Source organism: Astatotilapia calliptera, chromosome 5 (assembly GCF_900246225.1).
Source record: "Astatotilapia calliptera chromosome 5, fAstCal1.2, whole genome shotgun sequence".
Classification (NCBI taxonomy): domain Eukaryota; kingdom Metazoa; phylum Chordata; class Actinopteri; order Cichliformes; family Cichlidae; genus Astatotilapia; species Astatotilapia calliptera.
The window spans coordinates 33762075-33778627 of record NC_039306.1 but is presented as its reverse complement, the minus strand read 5'-3'; the positions used below and the strand labels follow the sequence as shown (position 1 = coordinate 33778627).

At 41.1% G+C, this 16553-nt stretch overlaps 1 protein-coding gene and 1 long non-coding RNA gene across 6 annotated transcripts in view; one reads left to right on the top strand and one right to left on the bottom strand.

Annotated features, from left to right (window-relative positions):
• cdk18 (cyclin dependent kinase 18) overlaps window positions 1-16553 on the bottom strand; it is a 69645-nt gene that overhangs the window by 39598 nt on the left and 13494 nt on the right. For 3 of the 4 annotated variants that reach the window (XM_026169018.1, XM_026169019.1, XM_026169020.1), the window contains one exon: window positions 3718-3853. In XM_026169018.1, coding sequence (XP_026024803.1) covers window positions 3718-3835 — 118 coding nt within the window. In that variant the 5' untranslated portion in view covers window positions 3836-3853. Of the gene's footprint in view, window positions 1-3717; window positions 3854-4054; window positions 4801-16553 lie in introns of those variants that run through there. The other variant, XM_026169017.1, reaches the window with a different exon arrangement.
• On the top strand, window positions 1724-5397 carry LOC113023000 (uncharacterized). Of its 2 annotated transcripts, XR_003272483.1 has the most exons (4): window positions 1724-3578; window positions 4796-4970; window positions 5046-5191; window positions 5275-5397. It is a non-coding gene; the product is annotated as an uncharacterized LOC113023000 (long non-coding RNA). The 2 variants fall into 2 exon arrangements; XR_003272482.1 differs by having other exon boundaries at window positions 5046-5397.

The following is a 16553-nucleotide window of genomic DNA, read 5'->3' as shown; positions in this document are numbered from 1 at the left end:
TGAGGTTATTGTACTCGGCCCTGAAAATCTTAGAAATATGGTATCTAACCAGATTCTTACTCTGGATGGCATTACCTTGGCCTCCAGTAACACTGTGAGGAACCTTGGAGTCATTTTTGACCAGGACATGTCCTTCAAAGCACATATTAAACAAATATGTAAGACTGCTTTCTTCCATTTGCGCAACATCTCTAAAATTAGAAATATCCTGTCTCAGAGTGACGCTGAAAAACTAGTTCATGCATTTATTACTTCCAGGCTGGACTACTGTAATTCATTATTATCAGGATGTCCAAAAAACTCACTGAAAAGCCTTCAGCTAATCCAAAATGCTGCAGCAAGAGTACTGACAGGGACTAGAAAGAGAGAGCAGATTTCTCCTGTTTTGGCTTCCCTTCATTGGCTTCCTGTTAAGTCCAGAATTGAATTCAAAATCCTGCTCCTCACATACAAGGTCTTAAATAATCAGGTCCCATCTTATCTTAATGAGCTTGTAGTACCATATCACCCTATTAGAGCACTTCGCTCTCGCTCTGCAGGCCTACTTGTTGTTCCTAGAGTATTTAAAAGTAGAATGGGAGGCAGAGCCTTCAGTTTTCAGGCCCCTCTTCTGTGGAACCAGCTTCCAGTTTGGATTCTGGAGACAGACACTATCTCTACTTTCAAGATTAGGCTTAAAACTTTCCTTTTTGCTAAAGCATATAGTTAGGGCTGGATCAGGTGACCCTGAATCCTCCCTTAGTTATGCTGCAATAGACATAGGCTGCCGGGGGATTCCCATGATGCATTGAGTTTTTCCTTTCCAGTCACCTTTCTCACTCACTATGTATTAACAGACCTCTCTGCATTGAATCATATCTGTTATTAACCTCTGTCTCTCTTCCACAGCACGTCTTTTATCCTGTCTTCCTTCTCTCACCCCAACCGGTCGCAGCAGATGGCCGCCCCTCCCTGAGCCTGGTTCTGCCGGAGGTTTCTTCCTGTTAAAAGGGAGTTTTTCCTTCCCACTCTTGTCAAAGTGCTTGCTCATAGGGGGTCATATGATTGTTGGGTTTTTCTCTGTATCTATGAAGCGCCTTGAGGCGACTTATGTTGTGATTTGGCGCTATATAAATAAAATTGAATTGAATTGAATTGAATGAGTCCAAAGTTGAGATCTTTGTTTCCACCCACTGTGTCTTTGTGCGACGCAGAATAGGTGAACGGATGGTCTCCACATGCATGGATCCCAGAAGCATGGTGGAGGAGGTGTGATGGTGTGGAGTGCTTTGCTGCTGACACTGTTGGGGATTTATTCAAAACTGAAGGCACACTGAATGGAAGACTAAGAAGGAGAGCGATGGAGTGCTGCACCAGATGGCCTGTCCTCCACAGTCACCTGACATATGGAGGCTGACCTCCAATCAAGATGGTTTGGGATGAGATGGACCACAGAGTGAAGGCTAAAGGACCAACAAGTGCTCAGCATCTCTGGGAACTCCTTCAAGACTGTTGGAAACCATTTCAGGTGACGACCTCATGAAGTTCATCGAGACAATGCCGAGAGTGTCCAAAGCAGGAATCAAAGCTAAGGGTGGCTGTTTTAAAGAATCTAAAATCTAAAACATGTTTTGAGTTATTTCACACTTTGTTTACTACATAATTCTGTATATTTTCATTCATAGTTTCACTTCAGTGAGAATCTACAATGTAAATAGTAATGAAAATAAAGAAGAAACAGAAGAAAAATGTGAAGGTGTGTCCAAACCTTTGACGTAGTATGGTAGTCTACTTATTTTGCTGCACGAGAAACAATTCTGGGTTGAATTTAAAAAAACCCAAAAACCATGTTTGCTGATGCCGACCAAACTTTTTCCATCACCACACAAATTATGAAGTTGGCATACAGCAACAATAAAATGTTAAGGCATCACATGATTTTTCCATGTGATGCTTATATCCGAGATGTTTTTTATTCAAGTCTGCTACACTATGGGACATGATAAAATCCTACATGCTTCAGATGGAACAGAGCAAAACAAAAAAGAGAAATGATCAGTAAGAGCTACGAGTGGACTGTAAATATCAGGAGGTAGCTGGGTTTGTCTGCTTACCTCTCTCCTGACCTTCAGTAGCAGACAGTAATGCAGACTGATGGACTCTGGGGGGGTAAGACTACATAGCCAGCTGCTACTCCGTTAGACAGCTGAATAACATCCTCATTCAAATGTAATATTTTCATAGGAAGCAAGCACTTTAGATGCCTCATTTTGATTACTTATGTGGTAGTACACACGGACGCCTAAGGTATCTTATAATAACACGTCATAATAATACTGAATCGTCAAAATAGCACCGTAGCAGTAGGTGCTGTGCAAATAAAATTGAATTGAACCCGGGAACAAATGGTTGGAAATTGTGATGAAAGTTTAAATCAGATGCATTTTATAGACTCTGCACTGTTATTCCATCTCTCAGTATCAGACGTGGTTTACATAATCAAGCACAGGCACTCAAGGATCTACTTGTGAGTGTATTCAGCTTCCTGGTATTATCTACCCCAATTTATCCCACTATAACCCTTATTCCCCTTTGAAGCCTGCTGATCCTCTGGCTCCAACTTGGTGGTGGTACCAGTCATAGCCGGAAAACCCCCAGTTAATCTGTGAGGGTCTGCTACAGACACGGAAGGAAGGAAGGCTTTTGTATTAAAACCCAGAGCGGTGTTGCAGTTTGTGCTCTATTATTAGACACAAGCCATTCATGCTCACATGGAGACCAAAGATGCAAAGAGGTAGAAGAGCTCATGGGTTGGGAATGTGAATGGATTTGAATGCTTTTAATTACCCAGTGCTTTATTGTTTTTAAAAGCTCGTTCGGCCTCTGAATACTCTGAGAAATCAAACATTCAACAGTTAAAGAACAACATCTTCCATTTAAAGCTCGTGCTCACCTTACAACCTTAAGTCAGATATGCACTATTTTTTCTTTAAATCTAGAACGGCAGAAATATCTGGCTTTTCAAGCTCCTAAATGTTTCACCAGCTACCTGTTCTAACAGTAAAGTGATCAATTCCACCAACTCTGCTCTGGTCTTCTCTCTAGCTGCAGATGCTAAATGCTCCACTGCATTCAGCACCTAGTTGTTGACGTGTGGATTTTTGTTTGTTGTTTTGGTGCCAAAGGTTGTTGACGAGAGTGGACATCTTTGAATTGGCTGTTAAATCAAAACAATGCATAGAAAGTTGTTTAGTGAAGCAACTAAATGATGTTTGTATATTTAAGTTTACTTCCCTTGTCTTTTTCTTAATTATTGGTTATTTGCATCTGTGTTTCGTCACTCTCCCTGATTGCCTACTGTATATTTATACCCTCGGTCTCCCCTCAGTTCTCTGTTGATTATCAGTCCTTCCTCTCTTGGTTTGGACTTACGGACTTTGCTTATCAGTTGCCATTTGGACTTCTCTGGTACACCTGAATAAATGTTTGTCTTTTTCTTTATGAACTCTGTCCCACAACTCGTCCTTTGGGTGCTCAATTCCACATCATATGACACTATGTGGCTTAGCAGTGGATGTTACGACAAATCGACCATCGTAGTGAGTTTTGAAGAGTTATTTGCTGTTAAAATGTTTGCAACCGCAATGGTTTTCATAATCTGTGAAATTTCAAAATTGAACAGATAATTGTAGTAATCTCAGACAATGCTGGTGATTTGAGGGGGAAAGGTGTTCTTACCCTGAGTGTGCCGTATGTTGAGCTGGTTGATCTGCTCAGTGAACTCATTTTCTTCAATCGTCTCAGTCCGAGGAACCGACAAAGAGAAACGTCTCTTAAAGTTCTTCATCTTGTTCATGATGCTGAGTAGTTGACTCTAGGAGAAGACAAGCAGAGAGAGATTTCACAAAAACTTTCAAGGTGTAATAAAGCCATGCACACTACACTCGGTAGTCAGTCATTTTGAATGCAAACTATTTAGAATGAGTGCACTGGGTGAGATTTTTTCCTTTGTTCTTTTTGTGTTAGGGGGCTTTTGCATGACCTTGCTAACTAAAAATTGGCAGTAAACACATACCTCCATCCAGGCAAAGAGAATGATCGATGTAAAGAGGACAGCATCAATACAAGTAACTAAGTGTTAATCCTCCTTGGTACACCGTCTACATGGCACAGGCTGCAGGGCATGTTGTACAGCTCTGATCTTCATGTGCAGCTTGACCAAATAAAGTCATGTGTGTTGTCTGATAATGAGGCAGAAAGCAGCGGGAAAGCAGCTGATCAATATACTCCCTCTCTCAGTAGGTTACACAGCCAAATCCTGCCCTAGCAGTTAGTTTTTACTTTGTTGGTCTTGTTTTTTTGATCCTCCTCCTTTCCTGTGGTCTGTGTGTTGCACAGACTGGTATCGTAGGGTCGCCACCATTTCTTTACTATCTAAGATTTCCACATATAGCATATGTGTATATGTGTTTTTGCTCATTACTGCAAAAAGCTAAGAGATGTGCGTGGTGGGTTCAAATACAACCAGTACTGAGCCTTCGCTCATAAGAGTATTGCTATCTCAGAGAAATCTTCGTAGGTACTAAGAGAACGTGCGTCTGTACACAGTGCAGGTCAGACGGCCGCCTAGCCCAGTCAAGAAAATGTGAAAAAATGTATGAATGCACCAAGTAAAATACTGTGCTTGTCCATTATATATCCCTGTAAGGCATATATAATGTAAGGGATAATGTAAAGGAAGTTGTCATCTGTGATTACGTTAACCGTGTGTGAATATATAACTGAAACATTTCAAAAACTATTTACATTTTCCTAGAAAATGTCATGGTCCGTGGTCCTGTGTCTGTGGAATGCGTGATGCTCGGGTAGCCACACCCCCGGGCTGGGCCATCACCAGCACACCTGCTCTCCATCACGGTGACTACACGGAGATCTGCTTAACCCGGCGCTGACGGATGCTCCACGCCAGTCCGTTAGTCACCCCCACAGTGGTAACCAGACTTCCACGAAAAGCGTGCATTCTCTTCTGGATTGGAACTGTGTTTAACCTGCCTACTTTTGTCCAGGTTTCTACTCGGCGTCTGCTACCTGCCTGTCCTCCGGCTCAACTGGATCTCGCGGTGCTCACCTGGCCCATTCGCCATTCCCACAGACTTCCTGCCCCCACCGACTGCCACACTTCCCTCCCGAGCTCCCACGGTCCCGTTCTATCGTAAGCCCCCTACTCTAACTCAGTCCAGATGTGTTTTCCCCACTTCCCGGCTCCCTAGTAATCATCTCCCCTTTCTATTGCAGCCTCCCACTGTCCCGATCCCGGCTTCCTCGTGCCATTGTTTCCCCGGGTTTTTAGTTTCTTGTTTTGCTCCCTAGTTTCCCCGGGTCGCCTTTCGTTGTTACATTAAAGTGTTTTTTCTGTTAGCGCGGAGTCTGCGCCTGGATCTTTTCGTGCCCGCGCACCACGGCCCATGACAGAAAAGGGTCAAGGTTAGGGTTTGGAGCCAACTTTTGCACTGTCCACTTCCTGCTGTGACAAAACAAATTTCCCACGTGTGGGACTAATAAAGGTTATCTTATCTTATCTTATCTTAAACAGGAGGGGACTCAAAACACATCCTTGTGGAGACCCGGTGCTGAGTGTGATGGTGCTGGACCGGTGGGGGCCGAGTCTGACAGACTGTGGTCTATTTGTCAGGAAGTCCTTGATCCAGAGGCAGATGGGGGTGGAGAGTCCCAGGTGAGACAGTTCCTGGACCAGGATCTCCGGGATGATATGATTGAATGCTGAGCTGAAGTCCAGAAAGAGCATTCTCACATAGCTTCCTCGGTGCTCCAGGTGACTCAGCGCAGTGTGGAGCGCTATGGTGATAGCGTCCTCGGTGGAACGATTTGTCCTGTAGGCAAATTGGTGGGGGTCCAGAGTGGGAGGCAGACCGGCCCTGATGTGCTGACAGACCAGTCTCTCAAAGCACTTCATCACTACAGGCGTAAGTGCAACAGGCCTGTAGTCATTTGGGCTGGCCACAGCTGTCTTCTTGGCGATGGGGATGATGGTGGAGGTTTTGAGGCAGGGCGGGACGGTGTTTGATGACAAGGAAAGGTTGAAGATTTTAGTGAAGACTCCGGTCAGTTCGTCAGCACATGCTCTGAGAACCTTTCCATGTATTCCATCAGGACCTGCCGCCTTCCTGGGATTCACTGGCCTTAGAACACACCTCACTTGGTGCTCCCTAAGTGTTAGTGTGCCAGTGCTGGGGGCGGGTGGAAGTGGTGTGGCAGCTGAGGGCTTGGTCGTCTCAAAGCGGGCGAAGAAACGGTTTAGATCCTCAGCCAGTGAGGCATCAGTCCTAGATGTTGCCTGGTTATTGCTTCTGTAGTTGGTAATGTGATTGATCCCCTGCCACATTTTTCTGGGGTCGTTGTCAGCAAAGTGATCTTCAATCCTCCTCCTATAGGCAGCCTTAGCTTTCCTGATGCCTCTACTCAGGTCTGCCCTGGCCGCCCTATACGCAGCCCTGTCCCCTGACTTGAAGGCAGTGTTGCGGCTTTTTAGGAGGGATTGCACTTCGCTATTCATCCAGGGTTTTTGATTTGGAAACACCCTGACCCTTTTGTTGACGGTGACATTGTCAACACAGTTCCTGATGTACGAGAGTACAGTGTCCGTGTACTCCTGGAGGTTGAAATTTGCCGTTTCTTACATTGTAGATGGTTGTCTTTACCTCCTCACCTTAACAGAAAAAGTGAAGTCCAGTTGAGTCCCTTAAAAATAGGCTAAGATTTATGTGTATAGACTGGGATGAGAAGTTGTGATCTCTTATCTGAGATTCACTGCTCTTTATGGATTTAGCCAAAAGAATTTAACAAGATATACACAGATGTTGTTGCATCTGCGATGATTGATTTTCAACCTCTAGACAATATAAACCCAGTATAAAGCTCAATGAGTTCTGCAGATCGACAACAGCTTAAATTCAGCTTGATTTGATTAACATGAAACTGCTTGATATTTTCATTCTCAAGTTAGTATACTTCTTGTTTTTTTTTTACAATTTGTTTTGGAAGATATTTTAAAAAGAAAAAAGAAAGAAAAAACATATCAGCACCAAATCATCTGGCTCTGTTAAACTCTAACAAAGGACATCACATGTAGGCTTTAAATGTCCAGTTTATCAAATGTCATGGAGCAGTCCTTACATTCAAAAATAATTCCTGCATTCATGACATCTTTCTCCATCATAAAATGATCAAATATTTTTCTCTCTCTCTGGGAAATACAGCAGCTGCACCTTTACCTCACTAAACATCTGCACCAAAAATGCAGGATGAATATCAGGAGTTATTTTGGTGCCAAGCAGCACAATTCACATGTAATCAGTGGGAAATTGTTTAATTTTCCAGGAAGCGAACATTTTAGGTATTCATGATTAGTGAGCCTGGTTTCACAAAGGTCTTTTGTAACTGCAGAAAATGTCAAACTCCTGATATGAATCTGTTACCCAGAATTTTCCCTCCTTAACAATCACTAAAGTTTTTTAATAGATAAAAGCATGATTGAGAAACCTAATCAAACTACTCATCTCCCTTTACCCTGACATTAGATATAGATCAGGAGGGAGGTATAATGAACAAAGGTCTGACGCAGGACCACAAACATATGCAATTCCAGGAAAAGCAAAAAGACTAGAAAAAGCACGGGGATGTGTTTGTGGAGGGAGAACTGTTCATCTGCAAACTGGAGGTTGGATGGTTCAAGATACTGAGCTTTTAATTTCCAGTGTGGGCAAAACAGAAAAAGTATTTGAAAATAATGTTTTATAAATGTGGCTCATGGTCATAACAGCTAGAAAAGTGCTATGTAAAGACCAGTCTATTTGCCATATACAGTGAAAACACCAAGGCTGGAGACACAGGAAGAGACAGAACAAAGGAACAGGAAAGACAAGGTGGCAGAGAAAGAAAGACTCAAAGCAAAAACAACAAAGACGCACACAGAAAATAGCAGCAATCTAAAAGTCATGACACACTCCAGCAGCACTCTGTCTGGGAAGATTTATTTTATGTTATCTTGTTTTATTCTTCCAAAAAACTAGAAAATCTGATATTTTGAGTCATGATATCTTATGTTTAGCATTTTGCTATTAATGACATTGTTGAGCAGATTTCACTCTTTGGTAAGATTGAATATTTTTAGTTAGTCTCTGGTTAAGGTGGGTAACATTTTAGGTTTAAATTAAAGCATGCCCATACAGTGTCTTTCAATAGCTGACAATCAGGAGGCAGTGTACAAACTGCATTCAGATCCCTCTAACGTGAGAGCACTTTCAGTTAAAACTTCTGCAGCTTTCAGAAAGGAGGTCTTTTCTGAAAAGGACAAGAACATGATGGTAAAGTACAGACTGTGCCCGATCCTACACAACAGCTCACTGCTGCAAACGGACATCAAATCACTCTTAGCATTTCCAACATGTTAACACAAAGCTGGCCCCAAAACCTTGAGGAGAAAAATCTAGACTTGTATGTGGAGATCTGGGAATGGAATTAAAATTTTGAAATTTTCACTCACAGAAATGATTCATACACAAATTTCCTGTAAGTGAATTTAGATGAATTATTCACAAATATGCACACAGAGCTAAAAACAACATTTTTAATTTTAATTTCAGTTATTTTCTCGATCCTTTCCCAGTAAAGGTAAAGACAGTAGTACGACAATGGTCATTTCCAGAATTTTCCACAACATTCCAAGGAATTCTAAAGCAGGCAGGCACCGGAGCAGTCAGTATGACAAAGTCTGTGCACCTTCTGAGTTCTAAATGGTCTCTGAGGGAAGCGTGTCATTGCTGGACTCGGTGATGTCGCCACTACAAACCACCTCCCCCTTCCAAACTGGTCAATCCAGGGGAAACACTGAAGGTGGTGAATAACCTTTAAAATCCAGCTTCAAGGTAAGACAACACAGGCTGCTTAGTCAATATTGGAACTGATACTTTTGATAACAGTGGGACTGCAGACTAATGAGATTAGCATGAATAATGTTAGCCTTGTGATGACTCAGAGAAACATCATTAGAAACAGGTGTGCACACACTCGTTCATAATCTTGGTTTTTGTAGCTGATTAAATATTATTAAATGGAAAAGTTTGATATGAGACTAATTTCAACATTAATAGCATTAATCTAATATTAGATTTTGTGTATGTGGCAGATATCCATAATCTCTTAAAACTTAAAGTTAAGTGGAAGAAGTTTAATTCATGCTGAAAGTATCAATGTAACTGTCAAACAAATTTTGATACATACATAAAAGTTTTGTAGCGTACTCATGATAACCCAAAGCACACAGGGCTATTAAGAATGTGACGGATATTTGGTGATTTAAAAGTCTGACACTGCAATATAGAAGCCAATAGTTTTTTCTTCTTTTAAACAGGAAATATAAGCAGATTTATAAGTGCAATGGCTGAGGTCTGATTCTCATTTTAGTAACAGGAATCTGGATCTTCATACAAAAGGAGACTGGAGAAAATCAAAAACTGATTTATTAAAGTTTGCTTTAACTGTTTTGGTTTGATTATTTAAGATTCCTTTGATGGCTTTGGCCAGACAGCAATAGTTATGAGACAGTATCCTCAGCCCTGCCAGTAAGCTTGTGTTCAGCTGATTGTCATTTCAACAACCAGGGAACAGTTACCACATACTGTGTATATGTGTATGTATTTAGTTATTTTTCAGCTCTACAGATGACAGTGCATAACTAGTTTGGTGCTTTAATCTGCTAAAAAAAATCATTTAAAGGTGTGAAAAATGAATACAGACCGGGGGGTTGGGGGAAGATAATGAATGCATTCTCAGAACCAAAGACGTGTAGGTGGCAGCCATAAATTGAACAGTGAATGAGAGGAGAGGAAGCCGCTCACAAGAAGATGGTGGAAGCAAATAATCCCCAGATCAGTGCAGAGAAAGAGAGGATTTCTCATTTTCTAAAAGGGGAAGCCTTTAGAAATCAAATTCAGCTCACGTGAAGCCTCGTTGTGGAGGGAATCTCACTCTCGGAGGCATAAATCACAACAGCACTGTCATAGCAGAGCTACAAGAACTAAAGATCACCTTTTTTTAAAGACCTGATAGTATCAAGTCAAATGAGCAGCTGACATTTCACATTTTATATATGCATTAGATTAAGTTAAATGTATCAGCAAAATTGCAGTTGTTCTCACTACCAGTAAATATCTTTGCTGCAGTTATTTAAAGCAATGTCCATAATATGCCAATAATAATCCCATAAGCCCAGAGACTAGAATAAACAATGAACCCTGACGACTGAGGCATTTATTGTGAATTGTTGGAATGCACAATAGTTCTAAATTTGGGAAGCTGGAATAGTAAAAGCCATCAGATAGAAAGCAGATTAACGAGTTGAGAATGGAGGCGGAAAGAGGCTTACTGAGAAGACAGAAATCAATACCAGCAGGCTGACTGAAGTGTTGCTTTGTTTGCAGTTGTGGCAAATGTTTTTCCCCATGAGGATTTGTGGGGCTGCCTGTGTGAAGGCTGAATTCCCCAGTGTATCAGCAGGGTATGGAAGCCTGCTGCACAGACAAGGAGTACCGCCGATGCACTTTACCAGGAGCTGAGATACACAAAGGAACATTGTAGCTCAGTCTGTGGTCTAAAACTGAAGTCAAGGAAATTGATCTAAAACAAAGCAAAAAAAACAGCAATACAAACACTTCCTCGTGTTACATCAGCACTGGCCTACTGGCTGAGCTATTCTTTCTAAGGAGATTGAGAAGGTGGTTTTTTTTTTTAAATCTTTATCAGCATCATTGAAGAAAATAGTTTCCAGTTTTTATTTTTAGATAAACCTCCTAACCCCTAACTCTGCCCCCGACACTGGGCCTTAAACCCTAAGTAAATATTGTTTTTACATACCAGTCTTTGCAGATTATTTCAGTGTGTCGAGACAACCAGATGCCGTACAGCACAGCTGTCAAACTCCAGTCCTCGAGGGACGGTGTCCCTGCTGCAACACACCTGAATAAAATTAGTAGGTCATTAGCAAGACTATAGAACTTGACTGCATGCTGAGGTGGGGACTCTAACCCTACTCAAGTAAATCTAAGTAAATTTAAGTGAAAATGTAGTTCTAAATTGCACCTCATTGCACCATGTTCATTCACTCATGAGCTGCTGTTACATGAATGAAGTGGCTGAATTGTCACCTCAGCATTCAGTCCGGTTCTATAGAGTCTCGCTAATGACTGTATTCAGGTGTGTTGCAGCAGGGACACACGGAAAAGTTTCAGGACAAACTCGAGGACTCGAGTTTGACACCTGGGCCATAGGGCAAGGTACAGCCTGGATAGTTTGCCAGTCCATCACAGGGGCAGGATTATGACTTAGACCCAAAGGGTTCAAATCCACCAGATCAGCCAGTGAACTACTTAGAACTGGGGTTAGAGTTGCATTTCAGCAACACACTAAACAAGCTTAGTTTCAGAAGCTTCTAACCCTTCAAACTAATTCTCTGACATGTGTTTTGGCATTACTTCATTCACTTCATGCTATAGAGGGAAAAATTCAATATTGAGGGTTAAATGTACAGATGTAGAAAGTCATGTACAAAGTTTCCATTAAAAACATTCCTTTTCCACTGAAATAATAAAAACTAAGTTTTGGAAGTGATTGTTTCCTCCATAGCAGAAACAAACCAGGTGCTGCTCCTTCACGGAGTGAGGTTAGTAAGTATGCATTAGGGTTGGAGGACTTTAAAATCCACTTAACACTACTTGGTTTGACACAGCACTTAATATGCTGGGCACTCCGAGCTAATGTACACATAGCGTGTGCAGGTCAGAGAGACAGACAACCACACACTGACACTCACAAAAACCACAAAAATACAGGGAAAACATGCAAACCCCACACAGAAAGGCCCCAGATGACCAAGAAGTGTGAATCCAGAACCCTGCAGATTCAACACTGCCCAGAGTATTAAAATGACATTTGTAAACTTTATTGCTCTTCAGTGATTTCTCCAAATTAATTTGTCTAAATTTCATTAAGATCTAATGGCAACTTTAGGCCAGCACAATTGAAACCCCATGTACAGTATTATGCATATGTGAAATGACTTAATTTCCAAAGTTTAGACAGAGAGCAAAGTGGAAATAGTTTCTGAAACCTCAGATTTTAACCACAGATCTGTTCATCTGTAGTTCCCCTCCAACTCTATTCACACAGAGTGCCAATCAGCCACATGTTTTCTGTTTGCAGTGTCCACACAAAGATAATATCAGTTGATCTTGCCCCTTTGCTCTCCAAAAGAAAATCAAAAGTTTCATTTTCCACACAGGACTTTGAAAAACATCTGATTGAAAGCTTCTATTCTCTTTGCTCCCTCATTTGCCCTCTTGAACAACGTAATTGCATAGGTCGTGACGGAGAAAGTTCCTGATTGCAGTGGACAGTGTTTGTGTGTTTTTCTGTGAGACCAGCGGTGTGTTGTATTTATCTTCCAGACAACAGACTCCTCTGTTTGGAGAAGAGTGCAGATTTAGGTCCTGGATGGTTGCATCCAATCAGCAGAATCTGGCATCACACTCAGAGTTACTCCATCAAAGGGAGGAAGCTGGTCTTTGTGGTTGTAGTTGTGTGATACTGTCTGACCACACACTAACACACACAGACACAGACACACAGACACAGACACAGACACACACACACACACACACACACACACGCTTGATCTCATAAGTGCATCTGCTCAAAGCAAGGTGCCAGCATATCTCAGTTTTCCCCTCACTGTGATCCTGCCTGGACACTTCACGTTGCTACAGCACCCACTCTCCTCTTTGATCTCTCTTTGTCTTCCTCCATCAACCCTCCCACCTCTCATGCATCTGGATGAGGGCTTCTTTCACACACGTCACTCACGTAACCTTAATTTGTTCTATCAGAAATGTTGTAAATCAGCATTGCACCCTCGGTTCCACTGCAGACAGAAACATGCCAGCGACTTTATTTTTAACCTCTAAACACTAACAACAGTTAAGGTTAGGCTACTAGATTCTATTTTTTATTGTATTTTTTAATGAAACATCTGGCACACCCGAGTTGTGCTCGTTCAGCACAACAAAATCCAAATCTTCACCCTGAATAAACTACCAGAGATCTGGTAGTTTAAAAAATAAACATTGTCACTGTAAATACATACGATGAACTTAAGATGATATTCTATAGCACAACATTAAAAACAGGATCTTGACTAAAACATTGGATGATAGGTAAGAGAACAGAATCAAGAAAAAAAATGAAGGTATAAAAGGATAAGCAGAAGGGAATGGATGGAAACCTGTATGAACATCATGTTCTTCCATAAGGAAGTCTAGCTGATTATAGTCTGCTTATGTGTGAACGTAGACAAAGCCCTAACCCATAGAGCTTATAGAGCCACTGCACCTGCTGCACCACCAGCTTTTCTTTAAAACATGCTGTTTTTACTGTGAATAATTTAGATTTGAGCTGGTTAACAGAATGATACATATGTAAAAGAAATTAAAATACTAAATGATTGTAACTGTCAGAGGCAGACTGGTCACTATTCCAGGGGACACTGGATATTTCCTGGTGGATCCTGCTATACATATTCATGTGTGTTGTCTTAGTGTTATTATCAATTAGTTTTCAGCTCTGAAAATTCAGAATTTCTTTTCATGCATAAATAATGTGTTTTTCTCTTTTTAGATGTTTTTATGGATTTGAGTTATATTAAAATACATTTCTGTTAGCATTAGGAATCCCACAACACCATGAGCCACCTTACTGCGATTCCACTTGATCAGCAAACAGTTTATGTGCCAGGTGCCAGAGTCTCAGCCACAGACTGCATGCTCTCTAATGGCTAATTACACACGTAAATGGACACATGGAGCCAATGTTAGACACATCAATCAGGAAAAAGGAAAGAAAGCAAAGTAGAGAGGAAGAGAATAAAGAAGAGATGCAGCTGTGAAACCTGTGAGTCTGGAACCAAGTCAATGTAAACAATCACTAATGATCAGTTTTTAGTCAATGTGCGTTTATGTTTGGGTTTTTTTTTTTTTTTTATCCTTTTGCTTATTAAGCTTCAGATTAAAATCATCGGGCAGTTTGAGCTTACTATGACTCAGTGTCTGTTTAAAAAAAATCTAGTTTAATTATTTTGCCTGACCTTCTACATCCAGGCAAACCACAGCTTTGAAAACTTTGAAAATTACATTTTGATATCATGTTGTTAACAAACATATTATGCGAATAACAGCCAATCAGAAAGCGCTTGGACACATATGGCTCTACTCTCTACACCAGTATTTATTTGGCAATTAAAAATGAATTGGGCATTAGTACATTAATGTTATTTTATTAACAGGATGGAATATTGTTTATTCTTCAAAATATCTCTAGGTATTAGGATAACATTAGAGTAAATTATTATGATGATTTGGCCATGGATACAGAGAATTTTATATTGTGATTGCAAAATAAGCAGTGTGATGACTTACATGCACAGAGTGACCTGGGAATATGTCCCAGCCGACCTCTGATTAAGTCGTTACAGTTAGAGGAGACTGGAAGAGTTGCAACATTCCAAAACAAGTTAAAGTAATGTCACCAGTACCGCCAAAATGGTTACTCTTCTAACTGATAAACTAAATAATTGGGGGAAACAAAATTTGAAAAATATTGATGTATGCCACCCCCCTTTGTTTTGCCAAAATATATGATTAGGGGTTGGCACTTATGGTGAATTGGACTGCAGAGGGTTAGTTACACTATCACCACAACCAAACAGATAGAAGACACTTGTCACTGATGCCTGTCCTTTTCTGTGCTGGGGGGTCTTGCTGCTGCTCTCCCTGCCTCTGGCTTTCCACGTATGCACATGAAAGGACGGGGAGGTCCAGTGCAGGCTTAGCTAAATATAAAGTACTGTGGGTGGAAATAACAATCTGCTTTTCACTATTGTGGTTTAGATCATCGCAAAAGCTGACAGTAGCCCTGTTAGTTACGTACTTATAAATGCATCAAGTAACTTGGCTCAGCTGCTGAGTGCTAACAAAATATTGCACTTTTGGGTTAGAATCAGATCTACTGGAGTAGTTCAGTGGATGTTGTGTTTGATTCAGCAAAAAGCCATATACCCATGGCCCAGTGAACCGTGGCGTACACAACTCCCCTTGTGTGCGCTTGTTTAGAATGGGGCCAGCTGATGGGTTGTTTAGATGGGCTTCATGGTCAGTAAGCACAGACCTCAGAAAATATGACACATTTAACAGAACAGGCATGACTATATACCACTGTGACTCAAACCACAGTTCACATGTGCACTCATTCAGATATAGAGCCTTGGGCAAACATATATTTTTATCTCTCCATTCAGTTTGTTGAAAGTGAGTGAATGAATGACGCTGAGAGGCTGGTAAAAAGCAGCTCTGGCGTAGCGTCAGAGCAGGCCATAAGCCTGCTATCACTCAGACTGCTGCATCATCTGACTGCTGTGTTTGTCCAGTGAAACCTGGCATGGCCGTTTCTTGTTTCTGACAGCACAAGCTGTGATCTGATCCACACTAGGATCTACAAAAAAGGTTTGAAAGACTTTTTCCTTTAGAAATAAATCACTTTAATTCTCAAAGTTTCACAATATTAAAGCTGTATTAATAACTCACTGTGTGATCAAAGGCTCACATTACATCATAGATACTAAGACAAAAAAAATAAAAAGTACCCTTATGTAAATCTTTACTTTGGTAACGAATAAGAGAGTCTACCACAAATCTAAATCTCTGCCATGCACCGATGTCAGTGGAACAGCTAATATATTTCAGCTGCTAATTAGCTCTCGAGGGGCAGAGGTAACCACCATTTTTTGAAGTCTCCCACAGATTTCTGTTCAGGATTCTTTGAGTATCATGACTCCTCCTGCAAGAACGTCTCCAGCTGCACACCAACAGCACATGTGGCGGAAAGGTAAACAGTTTGTTGTACTGTATATGTGCACAAGGTTGGTCTTGTTATCACACACCACTTTTTTATTTTCTATGTAGTTCATGCCATGTTCTCGCATGTTGTTCATGTGTGAAAATCATCGTCATACATGCTTTTCTCTGCTTTATGTTCAACGTGTGTGAGAAACAGAGGGAGTAGAGTTCAGCACGTGAACATGTCTGTCAGTGTCTTCTGTGTATTCGTTTGATGGCTCATGCGCTCTTGACTGACCTTGAGCCTGGGGTTAAATTACTGTGTGCTCCACTGCTTCATATAGACTGAAAAAACCCCCTTTGCTTGCACAACACCCACCATCACACGTGCACAAATGCACGCGCATTTTCCCTAAAAGAAGATGAATGGGAGTGACAGTGCTGCTCACAGAGTGGTGAAAGACAATCACTATGAAATAGCTGCTGTACAGTCTGTAATGCAGCCAATCAAGTTTTAGCTGCCATTATCCAGCCATACTGCAACAATACACATATATAATCAAATACACGTCTCTGTATGAGCAAAGTGTTATATAATCTAAGACATTACATAAA